At 29.6% G+C, this 20750-nt stretch overlaps 1 protein-coding gene across 2 annotated transcripts in view; it reads left to right on the top strand.

Annotated features, from left to right (window-relative positions):
- The first annotated feature begins 1504 nt into the window (after positions 1-1504).
- The window catches only part of LOC100160352 (two pore potassium channel protein sup-9), a 67021-nt gene continuing 47775 nt past the window's right edge, over positions 1505-20750 (top strand). Inside the window, exons 1-2 of one of the 2 annotated variants that reach the window (XM_008182892.3) lie at positions 1505-2067; positions 19416-19781. In XM_008182892.3, the coding sequence (XP_008181114.1) occupies positions 19655-19781 (127 nt within the window). In that variant the 5' untranslated portion in view covers positions 1505-2067; positions 19416-19654. The remainder of the gene's footprint in view (positions 2068-19415; positions 19782-20750) is intronic. The other variant, XM_001945371.5, reaches the window with a different exon arrangement.

Below are 20750 nucleotides of genomic sequence, written 5' to 3' on the forward strand. Positions count from 1 at the left end.
AAAATTTCATATTCCATTTTTTTGGAGAACTGTAAATCAAAAAATCAAAAATGTAGACTGACCGATCTCAAGCAAACTTGACGAAAAATTTAAATCTGTTTTCAGAATTTTTATCGCTTCAATATCAATCGGTACGTTGGACAAAAAACACGTCTAAATTCTTATGTTGCGCGTGTGTTAGACAAAGACAGGAAATCACCGCCACCAGTCCCCTTAATCATGAATTTTCTTCATAAAATTAATTGTAATATTTAAATAACACGTGAATATAAGTTTGAAATTTTAACAGTACCTAATTCGGAACAACTAAAAATAACATTTGTGTTTACATGGGTAACGAGTTAGTAATAAGTTATAACCAAATTACAGTGGAAAATTTGGGTAGGTAGCTTAAATAAACGGCACACCAAGCATATAGATTATTTTCTACCCCATTTAAATTATCAGCGGTAAGGGATTGTTGGAGGCAATATGTATATCTGGGTAATGGTTTCATAATAACTGTTAATAAAGTGAAAGCTTAAACGGAAGCTCGAAAATAAGAATTTTTTTATTAGAAAACAGTTCATTCGTACATTTATTGACACCAATTATAGACATTGGGTCAACAATTTGTGTAGCTGAGTAAATTGTTCAAAAACGTGGGTAGAAAAAAATATTCCACACTTTCAACCAACTTTTATGAGTATAAATTTTAAAAAAAGTTGCCGCGGAGGGTGTATTATACGTTACGCATGTAGTATAGAGTTGGGGAGCTTAGACATCGCGGTGACTGGAGGGGAGGTGGTCGATACTGAGGGGTGGTCGGTGTGTGCGCGTGAGTGGGGTGGGGTCGGGCAGAGGAGAATGAGTATAAGTGGTGAACGAGAATGAGGTGTAGAAGTGGCGGGTGGTGAAGCGGTAGGATGAACAGGAGGAGGGAGAGGAGGTTACCGTCAAAGACCATGTGCACGACCGGAGATGACGTCACAGGAACAAACGGGATGTGTCGCGCGCGAGAGGGGAAATATTGATTCTGGTACGGCGGCGCTGCGCCGACCGCCGCGTTTCTCTCCGCGGATTCCTGCCGCCGCGGTAGTCTCTCTGTCCGAGCCGTCGGCCAACCGACGACGCATACCCGGATCCCGGCGTCTCGTGTACGCGCGTTGTGCCCGTTACCCTCCCACACACGACATTCACACACGCTCTCTCACACACAAATACATACCCACACTCATCCACACACACCAACACACACATACACAAACACACTTGCACGCATCCACATACACACACACACACACACACACACACACACACACACACACGTTCAAACGCACACACAAACAGACTCACATACATACACACACGCATAAACACACACACAAATCGTAAATAACACGCATCTGCATGACGTACGCTACAATAAAATAATATTACGCATATATTATAATAAAATATATTATAATATTTATGTTATCGTAAACGCCGGTTTTTCGTTTTGGTTTTCTTCAAATTTTTTTTCTTCGAATTTTAAAAATATATATATATATTTTTTTGAATCGCCGTGATAATATAAAATATAATACAATAAATTATAATATCGGTATTTACACGCGTATAGGCGTGCATGTGCGCGTAATACATAACACAGAGTAAAACACCGTTCGGGAGCGTTATCTATTTCTCCCTCCCCGACGCCGCCGCGTGTGCCACCGATAGCCCTTGCGGCGTCCGCATCCGACTCTGCCGCCGTATGTACACTCGCGGACGCCGGTGCAGTTCGTGTACGCACCCGCTATGATCGTTATGTGTATCGCATAAATTGCACGTGCGAATTTCGATCGTCAGCCGCCGCGGTTGGTGGTCAAACGGAGACGGACAGTTAACGCACGGGGAACGGATATTATATTGTCATATATTATCGTACAATATCGTGCAACGGACATCGGTCGTCCCCGCGGTAGTCGTGGTCGCCGCCGCCACCGCCGCTGCCGCTGCCGCCGTCGTCGTCGTCGTCGTCGTCTCCGCCACCGGAGCAAAGGAGCCGCCGACGTCTCGTCCGACGAGTACTCTATGCTCGCTTAGGTAAAATCTACAGTATATAATAATGTTAAATTATAGTATAATTATAATATCGTCGCAATTTATAAATATAAGTCCTACCTAAAAATATGACGTTTCAAGTAGCTATACCGGCCCACGCACGATCGCTATATAATATTATTTTACTTCAATAATACTTGACCGTACCTATATTGATGTATATACGCTCACATCATTGCTAAAATAGCCTACTACGGAAAACTTTGCTGATTCACGTCACGCATTTCGGACTGGTCGGTACTTATACTATTACGTTCTACAACAGCCCTACATACATATCACTGGGTATATAAACCGTATCGATTCACCGTATTTTTTCGCATTCGGAACCCTGACTCGCCTTATACACATGAATACATAGTATTATATAAAATACAATACATTCGCGTATGTATATCTATAGTTTGCACATATTTACATAGACTATAAGAAATTGATATTCGATATTGTCAAAATATTAATGCAGCGTCATTGTTAATTCGAAAATTTGTCTAAACGTCTATGTAACCTTCGTAAAAAAACTAGTCTTATTTTATAATATTATGTCCGTGATGAATTTACATATCATTTTTAATATATAATAGTATTTAATATATTTTTACAACGAGTTATAATGAGATGCGCTATTTAAAATGTTTCGAAATCAACCATCTTCACAAAAAATAATCACGTTGCTATACGGTGGTAATAATTAATTTTTTAACAATTACACATATTTATCGCGTTAGGTATAATGAGTAATTTTTATTATAATATTGTAAGAATATACGAGTATACCTAATATAAATCGGTAGATTAACAGAACAGAGCCTATCATTCGGTTGCAGGTAATCACTAATCATAATATACGTGGTACAGTTATATTCGAGGTTAGGTATGTTTAAAGTACAGACCGATATAGTGGCTGATGGAACTTAGCGTGGACCGCGTACAGTTGGGCTTAACAGTAATAATACATATTACACTGCCACCCCTTTTATTCTTAGCCCATTGAACGCCACCGCGGTGTATTAACATCATATCAAATTACACAGTCAGGCATGCTGTGAAATATAATTGGTATATTATTGTTATTATTATTGTAAGGTTGCATCATAAAAGGCGTTCACCGCGAGTCCAAAGGAAAATAAAATATAACAAATAAAAAAATCGAAATGAAACCTTTCCTGTCCCCATTGATATAATATACTGTTAAACGTAATCAATGAAAACGTGGTCAATTTGACGTCTTGACAGTAGCTTTATTCGAAAAGCTTTAAAATTGTATTTTTTAAATAATTAACAACAATAAGTACCCATGTATAATAACACTTTACATAATATTATGTATAATTATTAATTTATATCACATAAATTAAATCTGTCAAGAAGTTCCATCACTGGATGGATTCTTCTTTCAAGCCTCCAACCCATCAACTCCCACAGCGCTTGTACTTATTGTAAAAAAATAAATGTATAGATTGTATAAATAAATTAATAATGTAACACAAACAAAATATCACATAAAGGTAACAAATGTTATTATGTACATGAAAATTATGTATTAGGTATATACATTTGTATTTCATAATTTTGTTTTCGTATATCGTACGCTGGATTATCAGAACATGCCATCAATAGGACAGTGCACATATATTATTTGGTTTTTATCACGGGAAGCGGAAGAAACATTTTTCGTAATGTGCGACAATAAAAGTGCATTGTAACATAAAATGGATATTTGGACTAGTACTTAAATTATTAATGTATAGGTTATAATATAATACCTAGGTATATTCATAAAAATGTATTATTTTATATATTTTATATAATATATAATAATTTATTAACATACCTAACTAAACAGTTTTTTTTATACTAAAAGTGGTATATAGTATTATATTTTCGTTCTATTATTCTTATTATTTTTATGAAAAAATTAATTATAGAAATTTCATAATGTAGTATAACTTTTTTTTTGTTAACATTTATTTAAAACTTTAAAATTGTTTTAATATATAATATAGTTAATATAGTAACAGGAATTCATTTGTTTTCCCAAAGTATTGCTTTAAAGATTTATTAGTGTTATAGTAAAACTTCTTAAACATTGACATACATTTTAGTTAACCGCATTTTAAATATTTTAAATATATTTTGTTAGGAAAAGTTTTGATATTATAAGAATTAAACATACAATAGACTATAGAGCGTTGGTACACAATAGATTTGTATGCTTGTTAAAATACAGCCTAAACAAAAGCCATACCGTTTTTGTATTGCCCTTTAATGACCTATAATAAATATAAACTGTAGAAATTATCTACGTATAAATATGTTACACTTACATATATATATATAAATTATATATACATGAAAATGTAATATACACCTAGGTATTATATATTACATTTTCAGGAATAAATTTGAATTATTTTTAATATGGATTTATAGTAAAATGTTCATTACTTATAACCATTAACCATTATATTGAATATTGAAAATATATGTATACTCGTAGTAAAATTTACTTGATTAATCTTTTTTAATATACCTTAATATGTTCATATCCATATGACTCGTAAAATAACACAAATGTACTACGCGAGAAAATATTTTTTAGCTCAAAAGTTAAAATATTTTACATACATTTTATATTACTGCAAGTATTATTTGAATGATTAACTCATATACTATAGGTAGTTAATACCATTGTATAAACTATAAAGTATAAACTATACCTACTTTTATTTTAAACCTCAACAACAATTTAAATACAATTATTATATGTCTAGCTATTGTTTAACACTTAAATTACCAAGTTAATTAAGCATACAAAATGTTTATAAATGAATATCTTTGATGAACAACATTTTTTTAATATAAAATTATTGAAATGTTAGAAGCATAATACGTAATTTGATATTGACTTATAACGTTTTATTATAATAATATCACGAGACGCAGACGCAAAGTTTTGTCGATGTACTACGAGTGACAAAGATGTCATACACGACCGATTATCTGTTTGATAAGTATCGAATTGTTTAAATGTGTATTTTTTTTAGCGTAGAAAACACGGCTGATGATTAAATAGTTGAAAATTGTATAGCAAAAATAAATAAGTAGAAAAAATGATCATTACTTTTTATAGATTTTTCCCAATGTTGAAAAGTTCTTGTAGTTTCCTATGCTATAAAATTTAATTTCTTCCCTTCATATCATCTGTGGTGTAGAAATGATTGCAGGTTTTAAGAGAAGGGACGAAGAGAAATAAAAAACAAACTCAACTGCAAACTAAAAAGTTGCAGGTCTATAAAAACTAAAAAGTATGTATTTTTAATATTTATTATTTTGGTTTTATAATATTCAACATTCATATTATATACACTTAACTACGCCTTATTTTTAATAACTTATAATACCTACTATAAAAAGAAATGTAATTAAATGACCTTACATAATTTACTAATTTACAATACATATTACATACTATATTTAAAACTATTATATTACTAACAACAAGAATAGGTAAGTAAGTATCTATTTTTTTACAGTATTTGTTCTCATTGAAATATTTCTCATGGATTAAATATATAATATTATATTACTATGTAGTGATGCAACGGGAATATTAACGCAAGACATGCAGTTTTCGACATACCTAATAGATTCGATCAAAAATTAATAACTGTAGAAACTTGAAATTTGTATACCAAAATTGTAGATTAGGAACATACAGTAGAACCTCGATTATCCGTGACTCGATTATCCGTGTTTGCGATTATCCGTGCTCACTCTTCCGAAAATTTAAAAATTAAGTATGGATTGTAGATATATAGGTATGTAGTTATAATCGAACATTTTTTACTACATAATACTCGATATCGACAATCGTATTAATGACATTTTTGACGATAATAATATGAAGATAAGCAATATTGTACATCGATTATTATTATATTAGAAGTGAAGTAAGGAAAATTATTTCAAACCAAAAAAAACGAAGACTGATAACTTCATATTTTAAGCGCTAATAACTTGTTGTATAGGTACTGCAATATTATGGATGTATGTATGTATAACATTATTGTATGTATACGTCTTCTTATGTATATTTCTAATTATAATTGAATCAAAATTTTTAAAATGTCATTATTATAAAATTGTACCTACCTATGTATTTCTAATTATAATTAAATAAAAAATTGCATTATTATAAAAAGTCTCGATTAACCGTGATTTTCATTTATCCCTCCCCATCATTACCCCGGATAATCGAGGTTCCACTGTATAGACATAAATGATTTTTGGGTCTTATTGAGCTATTTATATGCATTTAAAATTTAAAATTGTTTTCTATAAATGTTTAACCTTGGTAAGTCCTAACCTAACCTGTTTATAAAAACAATTATACCTCTTATGGTTTTAGTTTTAATATTTATACCTATATTGTAATTCAAAAAATATTATTTCTAGGGATTTTAAACTTTTCACATTACTTATTATTAGTTTCTATACGTAATTAAATTTTCATAATAGACTAATTTTATAAGCTATTCATACCGCACGATCCTATAATCACACCGGTCGAAGGAACGTCGGTATTGACTTATGGATGCAATAATATAATATAGGTATGCCATGTTTTTGGTTAAAACTAGTTCAACCCACCGTATAACTAATGAAAAAATAAATTGTAAAATATTCATAAAAATAGATTTTGTACGCACCACCATAGTTCAGTATCATTTTTCGCATACGATGATTACCTACATGGCTACATCTACAATTACTGTGATATATACACAACTATGAATAAGTTATACCTACTCGAAACCTACTAGATAGCAGATCGGCTTATTTTGTCTTTTTCTCAAGTTTTTTTTTTTTTATGTTCTAAGAAAATGATTGAACAATATTCTCAGAAATATTAATTGTATTATGAATTTTTTCAATGTTTGAAGATATTTTAAGGGCCAATAAAAATCGTTTTGTGGATTATGACAACACGTGGGGCAGACAATCTCAAGTGCACTTAGAAAAGTCGTTAAATGAAAACTTCTCGTTCACCTTTTTTGCAGATCCTCAACTATCAAGTACACTCAATGTCATTTAAAAATAACTCATTCTTGAATTCCAATTAATTAGCTGGAAACAATTGATACATTTTTTTTTTATTTATTAACCCTCGGCAACTTAGGCTATTGGGGGGTTTTTATTATGGGGGAGGGTGCTGTATAAGTTTAAACACGTGTATTTTAGTTTGGCAGATTTTTTATTGGGCATCCGTAGGTATCTGCCATGCCCGGGTGGGGGATGGCGGCACTTCACTCCGGACACCGTGACTTGCCCGAAGAAAAATGCCACCCCCGGCTGACATCGAACCGGCGCCGGTGTGCATTGCAACCGATGCCTTAATCCGCTTGGTCCGACCCCCTCAAAAATTTTTACTTTACTCCAAAGTTTAAGAATTCAATCAAGTGGTCATATAATACTTCTAAGGTAATAAAATAAATCTGTAAGAGTAATAATTATCCTAATAATATATATTTTTTTACATTGATATAATACAAAAAAACATAATAATTAATTTAGTTGTTGTATAGTTTTTATATGATTATGATATGCTATTTGAGGAAAAAATATTAAATTATGTTTAAATTAATAAATTAAAAATTCCGTTTTGCATATTGAATACGCTTCAAGTGAAAAAAATAAAGTAGGTATATTACCCACCTTTATTTTTAAATTTCAACTCAAAATATCAGGTTTGTATTGACATGTATGAAATAATCAATTTATTAGAAATATAATTATTCGTAGTGACATATTTTTAACAATTGTATGCCTGGTAATATTTATTTATAAATAATAAAAAAAGTAAAATATTTTAACTTACAATTAGGTAGAATAAGAGAGTAGAGTAATTATTGACTATAGACATTTTGGGTGGAGCCTTAATTACCTACATACTAGCATTATAAAAGAATAAGAACTAAATTTAAACAAATTATTTAACCAAAAAATTAACTAATTATTCAAGCAACATCCCTCAACAGAATTATGAAAACTATAAATGAGTTAAACATCAATCTGCTCATGTCACCAAACTTCAACTATTTTAAAATGTCTTGTAATACCACACGCTTGTAAATTCATAGCTATAACTATATTATTAATTGTATATTTTGTTTCAATGTTTTTCTTTTTAATTATTATTAATGAACGATTGTTTTTATTATATAATGTATGTAATTGGGACTGGCCCGTTTAAAACTGAAATAAATAAATAAAAGATTAGAATAAAATGCTACCGCCAAAGTTCTGACCTGAACTCTAATTTTTTATTTTGAATTTAATTTCTTCCTAACCCGTTGGTCCGTTGGCCGTTTTAATGAAGATGACAAATCCATATTGTTTTATTTTTCCATCGCTTCATTTTTATATAAAGGTAGCCTGATTAGCTTTGGGTATTATTTATAATGCTATGTAAATATGATTACCTATATGCTATAGTTTAAATTAGGTATCTAGTGATTTTTGGTAACTTAGTGAAACGCCTACGTATTATATTATAATGCATAGGCGTTTTACTAAGTTGAATATAATATAATAATAATATAATATGTTAGGTATATTTATACTGTTCACAATAAAAATGTTTTTTATATACCTTCCCTTCTTTATGCAATTTAAGAATCATCTTATAATTTAATAATTCCTTTTAAGGTTAAACAATGAAATAAAATAGTAAAAGTTATGGTGCTAAATATTTATAAATATATATATTAAACATATTATATTTATTTATTCTTTCGATTGTGCTTAGGTAGGTAGTGGTTTAATATAATACCATTTAATGTTTGTAAAAAAATTGATTTAATATACGGTTTAATAAGTATAATTATTTATATTAATTGTATATTATTTAACATTGATGTATGTAGTTACATACAAACAATATTGAAATATTAATAGCACAACAAAAATAATAATGTATTACCAAAATAATTAATATTAAAACTTTAAAAAAAAAGTAATTGTATATAATATAATCTATCGACACTATAAGAATATTTTAAATTGCGTGTTTTATGTTAAATTCGTTTATATATGATGAATTTTAAAAAAAATAGTAATAATAATTAATTATAAATATGAAAACTTATAAATTATAATTTGTGTTAAGGGAAAATAATATCATTGTTAAAAATTACTGTACTTAATACTAATTAAATTAACACGGACTAATTAATTAAATTTTTTTGGAACATAACATAAAATAATAATTTTATTGGTTTGAATGTATTTTCCATATTTTTATTATGATTATGATCTACATAATATTATAATGTTAAACTGCAGACATTGAAATATTGAAAACATTTTTTTCCTTGAAAGTTAATAGATAAAAATACCTTAATGATACTGTACAATTGTATATAGCTTAGTTACTTAAAATAATTAGATATAAAGTATGATTAGGTACAGTAAAATAAATGTTTTTAAGTACTACCTACTGTCAAATTGTATTACGATTAGTATTTTAGACTAACTTTTTTGAATATAATATCAATATATTATATTCAACAAATTATAAATTAATTCAATTATTATTTAGGTCGGTTAATGATAGCACCAAAAAAGTACAGAATTTAAATAGTTTTAAAAATATTATGTATTTCCTTTAGTTATTTGAATTACTAATTAAAATTATTATTTTTAATTATATTATTTTTTAGTTAGACTATTCTTCGTTTTATTATTTAGATAGAATTATGTTATATTATTATTGGGTGAGTAAAGGATTAAAATATTATTTAAGTGAATTATCAAATACCTACGTTATATTATATACATTATATTACGTTAATTTGTTATTAACTAGTATATATACGTGTAATCATTGCATTTTTTTTACCCAATTTAACCTTCTTTGGTATATCTTAAAAATATGTCCGTTATAAAGACTATTATTTAAATTTGTCTGTAAACAAATTTTAGTGGTCAGCTCAATGAAGTGGATTTTATTAACAGACTTTTGTGTTGAAGTTAAGACACAGTAAACGATTTATGAGGGGGTTTTTAGTAATATGTCTTGGTTTCTTCTTCTCTTCATTTGAAGCAATTGTTTTAAAATAAAAAAAAAACAATTTAGTTTTGGCACTCGCTCAGAAAGTTTTACTAACACATATTGTTATTTCTATATTTCGTTGAGTGTTTTAAATATAAAAATTAATTTCGATCAAATATTTTTCTAAACTCGAACCAATAATTTTCATCCATAACTATGGTATGATTATTAATACTTTGTACTTTTTAAAGACTGTAATATATAAAAATCGAACCTCAAACGATTAGTTGATTAGTTATAACTTTTAAGTATTTAGAGTTTTAATGATTGAAGTAGGTGGCTTAGGGCCAAACAATATTCCACAAAATGTTGGTACACTATTAGACTTCAACTCATCTAAACTTTAAATACTTATGAGTTATAATTAACTAACTACTATTTCGAAATTAGATTGTTAAGTATTGAAGTACCTACTGTGAAAAATATTCTATTTCGGAATATGAAAAATATAAGTCGTCAATCAAAAAAGTAAAAAACTCAAAAAATTATCACGATAAAAATTGTAAAAATATAGTTGGTTCAGTTGGTTGGTAAAAAATGTTGTTTTATAATTACCTATTTACCTATACAGCAAATTATGCAAAAAATATTTTCAAAATAATTCAAAGTTTTTGAAATAATAAGTGTACTTATGTGGATCACATATATTTTATATATATACCATATTATAAACCTATTGTTTATATCACGATTGGCTAATTAAAATGAGTTTGAACCGTATAATATATGTTTCAAATAAACATTTAATTTATTATATTATAATTTATAATATATTTTGATAATTACTTTAGATTTTAGGTTTTTAGCTACAAGGTAGGTATATAGTTGTATATTTCAATAACACAATAATAACTATGACTAAATGTACATATTTTGACTTTTGAGTTAGGCTTTTGATCATGTTTTATGAAGTTAATCATTGTTCGTAGAAAGTAGATACATTCATAACCAACAGTTTAGAACCAATTTAATTTTCAATGGTCGGGTGTAGCCTATAAATTTCCCATGTATGTGCGATGTGTGTGTTACAATTGATGCTACATATTTTGATCCACTTGATGTCTAAAGTCTAATGGTTTTCCAGTGTAATTAAAAACTGAGTCACTGCTATAATACGACAATAAAACCGAAATACAAAACAGAATTAAAAATATTTATGTTGTTTTTGAATGTAAAATGATCCGTTGAAAAAGTCTTTTGTTTAGTTAAAGATTCTGTTTTGACAAACGTTCTATGGCAGATGGAAAAAAAAATATAGAAAAAAAAAACATACACTCAACAAGGACGATGACGACTTGCACTAATCGACCTCTCGGGTAGAATAATAATAATGACTATATAAAAAAAACTCTCTATAGTACGGTTCAAAGACGAAAGCACTCGAGTCAGAGACAAAACCACAACATCGATTGATCTCTATTGTACACACGATGATTCGCCAAACTGGGCTTTCAATATTCTCGTCGTTATGGAAACTCCAAGGCGAATTACCTGGGTGAAAAATAGCTTTTTAGTTTATTTTTTTTATTATTTAATTTTGACAGTGTTTGGTGTGTATATTAGTGTGGGGTGGATGATAAAAAAAAATCATGGATAATATATATATATATATATATATATAGTTTGTCCAAACAAAAGAGTCAACGACTCGTCCATCATCAGCGGACAGGGTGCATTAATATATATAATGTATCACGTAGTGGATTTCCAAACCCTCTTTCCGGCTCTCTATGTATGCTCGCCCACAAATAATACACACGCGTGGTCCGTGTTTTCTGCGATACACAATATGAAATTACAACTTTGATCGGACCCCGGTGTGTGCGTATATATATATATGTTGTGAACGTGTAAGTGGATTTATGTTTGCGCCTCGGTGTTTCAATATTCAGCTTATATATATATACTTGTATATATGTACACATGTTATAAAGTATATAAATATAGAGCCCGGGCTGCAGTCTTGGAATTATTCATTCTGCTAGTATTCGTAAATTATGGTTTAATATCCCGAATATTATGATGGTTACAGTGTATTGTGCAAAAATTATTCCCGGGAGTGAAACAAGACAAAAATGTATATTACATAATACCAACGCTGTTTGTTCCGGATAAGGCCTGCCTTATAGCCAATATAATTCCTTCGTGGTATATAATACAGTTGTTTACCATTTTTCCAGGACTCATTAATTCTAAGTGTGTTACTTAAAACAATAATAGTATGCGACGTTAAAATAATACGGGTTCACGTCAAAAAATATTTATCCCTTTTTGCTTGAAAAAGAAGTTAATTTAATGATATAAAATATTCAAAAAAGTAAAACTTAGTTTATGGTTTTTCCGACGTATTAAGCACAGCATGTATAATTGTTCTTTAAATGCAAAATTGTTTTCTTAAATTTCTTTAAAATGTGTTAAATATTTTTATTCAACGCAGATGTTTGTTTATATAAAGTTCAATGATGGCTTTATATTTTACTCTTTAGTATGATCACTGTACGTATAATTGATTTTGATCCTTTTCAGATTCGTTATATTATTATGAATAATTCACGTACGTTTTTGGTCTCTACATATTGTTATTATTATATTATACATGTTACAATTTCAATGAGCAAAGTCAAGTAATAATAAAGTACGAAATATTTAATGAAATATGCAAATATATCTTAAGATACAAATCATTTAACTTATATTTACTTTACGGTTCATATTTGCATATCGAAGAGCTCTTTATAAGAATATTTATTTGAAGAATTAAATTTATGTTTTTGCTAAGTGTGGTATAAGAACAAACTCTTAAAGTTTAATATATTTTATAAGGAAAAAAAAAATATGACTTGTTTATGTTTCAAACAAATGTACTACAAATTAGTAGACATTCATTTTTAAATCAGAAAAACGATGTATTTTCTAACAGAATATGACTAAAATTAATTAAAAGATTAAAGCATGAAATATTTTGAATTCAAAAGTTTAAAAATATTTTAAGCAATTTAAGGTCTATGTACAGTAATATTTACCCAAAACTATTTTTCGACAAAATTTATTTGATAAAAAACGAATAACTGTAGAAACTTGAAATTTCTACCAAATATTTATATCAACATATTTGTAGACATAATGTAAATATCAAAATATGTTTTGAGCTATTTAAAGACATTTTACATGTTCGACTTTATAATAACAAATTTTATTATCCTAAAATGGTTTTATTTTATTTTGTTATTATTCAAAAAACATCAATCGTAGAAACTTAAAAAATGCAATTATTATGTAAATTATCATTATCTATTCACTATGAATATTTAAATATTTAAATGATTTTAAGTTATTTATAGAATATACCATGATCCAATTCACACCGTTCTATATGGTAAGTTGAATATTGACTTACCTACAGGTTTATAACAATAGTAATATAATATCATTCAATATTATAAAAACTAACAATATCATTTTTTTTTTGTTTTTTCCAAAAATTAGCTTAACATACAATATTACTAATGAAAATATAAAATACATTTTAATAAATTATATTATAATATCCTTAGACCACAACCACTGAGATAATTGTTCATATAAAATGATTTTTCATTGAATTCAAATTTAACTTATCTGTAAGAGTGGCCTATTCATTTACGAGGTATCTATAATATACACTCGATATCGGCTACTATACAACAAAGTGACTTCTCCGGTTTTTTATATATCAAATTGTCATTGGAAAAAAAATACTAATTTGTACCTTTTAGGTATTTTTATTATTGTAGACTTAATTTTCTTAATTTTCGTCGTATTTATAATTTGAAATTTTCTGATTTTTATTTGTACCTACCTACTGTATATAGTTACGATTATTCTTTGACATAATCATATTAATATACTTAGTGCATTTTATAAATATTTCTTTTGGAATAATTTAAGATGGACAGTCAATTTTGTCATTCAAAGAAAGTCAATTTCACAAATCATTTTAATATAGTGATGTTAAGTCAAATGATAATAGTTCATTACACAATTTTAATAACCTAGTTAATTCAATTTGAATTTAAAACAAAATAAAATTACATTATTCATTCTTGTATTTACATGATTATTTTTTTTGTGAGCAACGTAGCAATGTAGATATGTAACTTCCGAGAGACTACACTTGTTGAGATTGTCAACATAATTTATTAAAAGTCGGGAATAAATTCAAAATTAACTCATTATTTACTAAGTTTAAATGTGTATAAAATTAAGTTAAGTTAAAAGTAATGTTCATAAAAAATAAATGTAAAATATCATTAAGTTAAAAGGTTGAAAGGTTAAAATTGACTTAACATTTTAGCTGGACCATAACTAATTAATTCGTTGTACTCAGCCTTTGTGTTTAGTAATGAAATATGGTAATCAAAGCTTGAAAAATCATTCCTTTTTTTTCGTTAAATTTATTATAAACTATCATTATTATATAAAGTTTTATGAATGGTCTAATGGGTTTTCATGTTATGTATATGATATGTATATGAAGCGATAGTTTAAAAGGATAAAATATGTACCCAAGCATACTTATTAAACATAGTTCATCAGAATATATGCACATAAAATCACACTCTTGAGAAGTATGATTTTATTTTTTTTGGGTATATCACATATTATTATGTTAATATTTGGAACTTACCTACGTGGATAAAAAAAAATGTGTAGGTATACAGTGTAGAAATGTTTAAATCATAGTATAATATTTTGTAGGTGCGTATACGAATGAACTCGAAAATAAAGAATAGTGTACACATTTGTTGGATGTATTTCATAAGTGTCTGTTATGGTTGTGCTGCTAACTTTATGAGAGTAGTTAAACATGATACCAAAATATTCGTCATAATTGATTTATGATTTTTTTATAAAACTTCAAATTTAGGTTTTAATTTTCGGTAGGATGTGAAAATGATTTAGTTTTACTATTTTAAATTTGAAAATACCGTTAAGTGATATTTTTATCAGTATCTGCATACTGATAGTTATAATAGTTATAACTATTTATGATCTAGGAGACAATAATTATTTCACTCATTGTACAAATACTATTAATCTTATAATTACATGTATTTCGTGTTATTGATTTGTGCTTGATACTGTATATAGTTTTCGGGGACATAATTTCGATTACGAATTGGATAAAAAAAGATAGTTGTTGCTATTTTGTATTACAATAAAATGTCGTGTGTACCGTGCTTTTAAGGTATTTGTACTGCTGTGGTTCGATTGGAAACGAACCGGGGATTTCAAACAAGTACAGGTGGTCTTAGTGTAATGGATTGGAATTATATTGTATGTGGTAGATGTTAGACACGGCTTAAATCGGTCCTAGATCAATCCCTTATAGGACGGTATAGATCTTTCGTTAAATGTATTTCTACAATACCAGCGTTGTTTTATACTATCTACGACCTAGTTAAAGCTTCAAAAATATGAAACTATATGCATTTGCTTGGCTTTCTGTTTGGTTGATAAAATAACAACTCAAACATGAGTTTTCATTACTATATTACATTATTGTTGCGAACACCGTTAATATACAATATTATTTTATCTGTCTGTTCGTACGACATGACAAATCGAATAAGGCTTTGTCTTCGATACCTATATTAAACGATTGCCATCACAGTAGGTACCTCTATTCTGTCAAGTCCGAAATACACAAACACACACACTATAAAATAAACATTTATTATAATTCCCAACTGAAATGTATATCATATACGCTTTACCAAACTAATAAGTAATAAATATTATACGGATAATGACGTCGTATATTAATAATAATATATAATATTATATTAATTGAAACTGACGCGTATAGTTTAGCGCCCAGCGGTAATGTATTCAATCAGCAGGCTCTGTTTAAGTTTAAGTTTAGCCGAGTCAAACACAGTAGTAAGTAGAGCAACTATAATAATAATTGTTGTTGTACTTGGACCGGGGTATAGTTTTAAGTTTTAACCACCACAGTTGCGTGCCACAACTCACTACACCGCGCGCTAAACTAATAACATTGTGTTTATTGAACTCGAAACGCGGAACTCGACGTTAATAATATACGATACGACAATACGTTCTTCGTTTCTGGTGAGTCTGTATTGTAATGATAATAATGTATACAGAGCGATTTCACACTCATCCCATTTTATTGATTTATATACAAATTCAATTTTTTTTCATTCTTATCATTTTTTTTTTAGGTGTACTTAATGACCTGTATATTTTCAAATACGACTGTTATTACGTTTGTGTAGTTTACCATAGTGATACAAATTTATTTTTTCTCTGTAAATCGATTTGCACCGACAGATGATTGTTTTCAAAATGGTGCGTATGGTACCTAAATCGAAATTCAATCGAATAGTTTTTGCACAGTGTTTGAGTTTTATTTTATAAAAATAATATTATAGTCAATGGTAATCGTTCTAGGTTCAAAAACGATGGAATATAGTCATCAACGACTATACGACGTATAGTCAACAATTCTGAAAAAATCAGAATTTTAATGATGCTTATAGTTGTTGAATTATTATAAGACGGTTGGCCAGTCACTCTGTAAATGTATTATTCTTCGAAATGACGGCGAACGATTTTTAAATATTCCGACAGTATTGTCTTTGTCTATATTTAAGTACTATACTTATAATTTATTGTACACGAATGAATATATTTTATTATATTATATATATATACGTCTCTTGTCATTGTGAAATATCACACGTATACTGACCGATGTCCAGCGTGCGCCATGGGACCACTATATAGGTAATTTGTACGTTCGAATTGTTTCGACTAACGTTTATGGCGGTAAATCCCTTCAGTTTTATATATAGGTACGCGTAAAACGATTCTATATTGGACGACCGCCACAAAACTCAATGTCACGCGTTAACGTTCGTCGCAGTGGCGTATTTTGTATTTTGTTTAATGGGATGGAAAGATATAACTAAAAGTATTTTAAATTTCGCTCGAAACTATAGGATGATTCATGATAGAATCTTTACAAATTCGTCCAAATTTCCTATATCATAATATTGAACTAATAAATTTCCATACATATTATTATATTGTTCATAAATGAGCCATATGATCACATCAGACAATGGATGTTTATATTATACTATATACCTACAACTACTGTATAGAGTAGATATTAATATATTATATCATATAAGTTTTAGGTAGAACACCCTTAGTTTTATCACCTAACAGTACCGTTTTTAAGTACCTATAACACGGGTAATTTAGAGATTTACCCTAGGTGAACGAATCATTGAGAGTGACAATATTTTGAGGGTGTGTTTTTTTGTACTTTTCTATAAATTTCACAGAATTGTTATAAAACAGTAGGTATTACAGGAAAAAAATGTGATGATATTAATACCTACGTGATTTTTTTCAGTAGGATAGAGAACAAACAATATTTTAACACATCATTGCCTACCTAATTAATTAACATTTAGAAAATACTAAAAACTATATGACGTGCCCACGTATACGATACAATAACTACCTACATGGGCGAGAATGAAGCGTGGTACGCAGAGTTTACGACGAAGGTACACATTAATATATTATACCTAATGAAATATATTATGGACACTCGAGTGTTTTTTTCTCAGCCACTATGTGCGTAGAAGCCTATATTATTATGTATACGATGGCGCGCACTCCGTACGTGTTATTAAAACGAAATTTTGACAAATCGTTAGTGGGGTGTAATTAGCGTTTCCCAGGGGTCCATATGATACACGTAGGTATATATACGCATGGAGATAATAATAATGATGTCACGTGCGTGCAAATATTGTTATATATTCGTTATATTACGCAATGATATAAAGCTTAATGTTGTACAAGTCGATTTTAGTGGGGAGGGGAGATTAACCATTAAAACATAACCACTTAAAAATCCTATGTACCTATTTGATATTAAAGAGTTCGAAATATCATGCGTGTGACCAAAGGTATCGTTATCGGCTTATATGAAGTATAATCGAATTTTAAATTATAATATTCTATAGTGAAAAGACTTATTATGCGTTTCTGACTATTATATAATACGTCTAAATTGTACCCATACAATATTCTCGAAGGGTCTTCATTTAAGTTGATATACCTAATCATTACTACATACAATATCATATTTTTGTACGCAATCATCAATACGAAAAAGTACTAAAATATAAAGAAAAGAGTTTACACCGATTACTGCAGATTAGTACGCCACCTTGCGTTATTTTATCCGTATGCTTTTGATATATTTTGATCTGGAAGTATTCTGCACTTTTATAATCTTGTCTGGCTAATACTCTTTAGATACAGATGAGAAATGAATGAGCTGCACATACTTGGATGTTGAACGTTACATCAGCCTGTTATACGAATAGAACGCAATTATTTTCCTACAATAACCTAGGACTGGGAATGTAATACCCTAAAATCCAAAATACTACACACATTATATAAAATTCACTTAAATTTAGTTATTTTGAACAAAAAATATTATTTATTAAATTTAAAAAGACGTTTTGCAGGACTGCACAATTTTAAATCTTCTACGTATGGACTTTTAATTTGAAAAATAAAATAGTTCTCATTTGATTTACCATCACCATTCATGATCTCGGTTGTAACGTTATACGAATCCGTTTGAAAAATTACGATTAAAACTATAAAAATGAATAATATTCGATTAGGTAAAAACCCATTGTTAACAATTTACAATGATCCTTTTTTTTTATCTAAAAATAATTTTTAAAAAAACTAGATTTTAGTGTGGGATGCCCTAAACCTAAACCCTTAAAATTCTTTAAAGTTTATATTGCTCAGTTGGTTTTCGTTGTTTTCATTGTTTAGACTCTAAACTTTAGATAATAATAACGAAAATTGTTAAAAAAAAATGCAAAATAAAAACTATTCTTATTCTAAATCAAAAACACATGCAACGTACATGTTATAAGATTCTAGGTAAACAATGCAGCATATGCGTATAGATCCCAGCCCAGAATTACCACTATCCCTACGCATATTGTATAGACTATAGAAAATTTATATTATTTAATAATTGTTTTCAAAACTCATTGACAATAATCAATACGACAGCAATATTGAAACCATATAATATTATCATTATTGGGCATCGTTTTTTCGGAATTTTTTGATAACGATTGTGTCTTGTCCGCAGGTCCGTGTGATGGGTGCGCCGGAAGACCGCGGCCGCCATGTTTGTCAGACGGCGGACGTTGTGCGCGGCACCACTCAGCGCGGTGCGGTACGGCGCCCGGTGCGGTGTGCGACGTGTGCGGCTCGGCAATCGCGGTCGGCGACCGGCAGCGGCTGTGGCTGCTGCGACAGCTGAGGTGGCGGCGGCGTCGTTGATAAGGCGCCGGTGGCGGCCAGCACCATGGTGGTGTCGCCCGCAGGATGAAGAAGCAAAACGTCCGCACATTATCGTTGATCGTTTGTACGTTCACCTATCTGCTCATCGGCGCCGCCGTGTTCGACGCCCTGGAGTCCGAGACGGAGATACGCCGGAAACAAGCGCTGGACTGTAAGTTTCCGGTCGACCGGACGGCAGAATATAATAATATATGCGTTTACTTAGCAAAGTTACTTACCAGCGTTTCTGCCCACGTGACCCGTACCCCACCGATACCCCCACCCCCCTCCCACCCGCCCAACACAACGATTGGCCCGAACCAAGACTAAAAATATTTTAGCTGTGGGTAGTGCTAAACTCGTACAAAAAGTCGTTCCCATCTCGGGGGGGTATATGTAACGAGGCTTCCTATTTATAGGTATAATAAAGACATAATAATATATTATACGGTCTGTCGGATGTCGAACCTATTCGAATTATTTATCACGTAACGATTGTTTACGTTCGTTATTAGATCAGTGGTATTAATAATTCTTTGACCTCACTGTTGCAAAAAAAAAAAAAAAAAAACTATATGACATAATAAATTGGCACAAAGTACTGTAATTTTGTTTCATTATCATACAATTTACTATTTGGTTATTTAATAAAATAATAAATTCCACACTAGAATTATATCAGAATATAAAATCTAATAAATAAAAATGATATTTCATAGGTACCGCATAATGTATAAACTCTAATCTAAAACGTATTCGACCCGTTATTGGGTCATTAGTCATTACCCACTGGTTTAGATAGTTGCCGTGTAAAGTGGGAGTGAAAACTCGTAGTTTGTAGTTTGTACTACGATAGTCACCCAAACTTTTCATCACCAAGATAATATCATGTCCATTATAACTTTAAACGGTTGTACACGATTAACTATCGAATATTGATTCAACGTTTGTGTATTGATATTTATAGAACATTAAGTCTAAAGTCAACATTTTAAGCAATTGCCTAAGGTAAAAAAATGTCTGTAGATAACTGGTTAAAGATTCTGAAGTTTTCTCTAGAAGATTGTTTCCTCGTTAAAAACGAACCAAAATATACACTAGTAAAACCAGACTAAACGATGTTATATTACACACCATGAGG

This window comes from Acyrthosiphon pisum, chromosome A2 (genome assembly GCF_005508785.2).
Source record: "Acyrthosiphon pisum isolate AL4f chromosome A2, pea_aphid_22Mar2018_4r6ur, whole genome shotgun sequence".
Taxonomy (NCBI): domain Eukaryota; kingdom Metazoa; phylum Arthropoda; class Insecta; order Hemiptera; family Aphididae; genus Acyrthosiphon; species Acyrthosiphon pisum.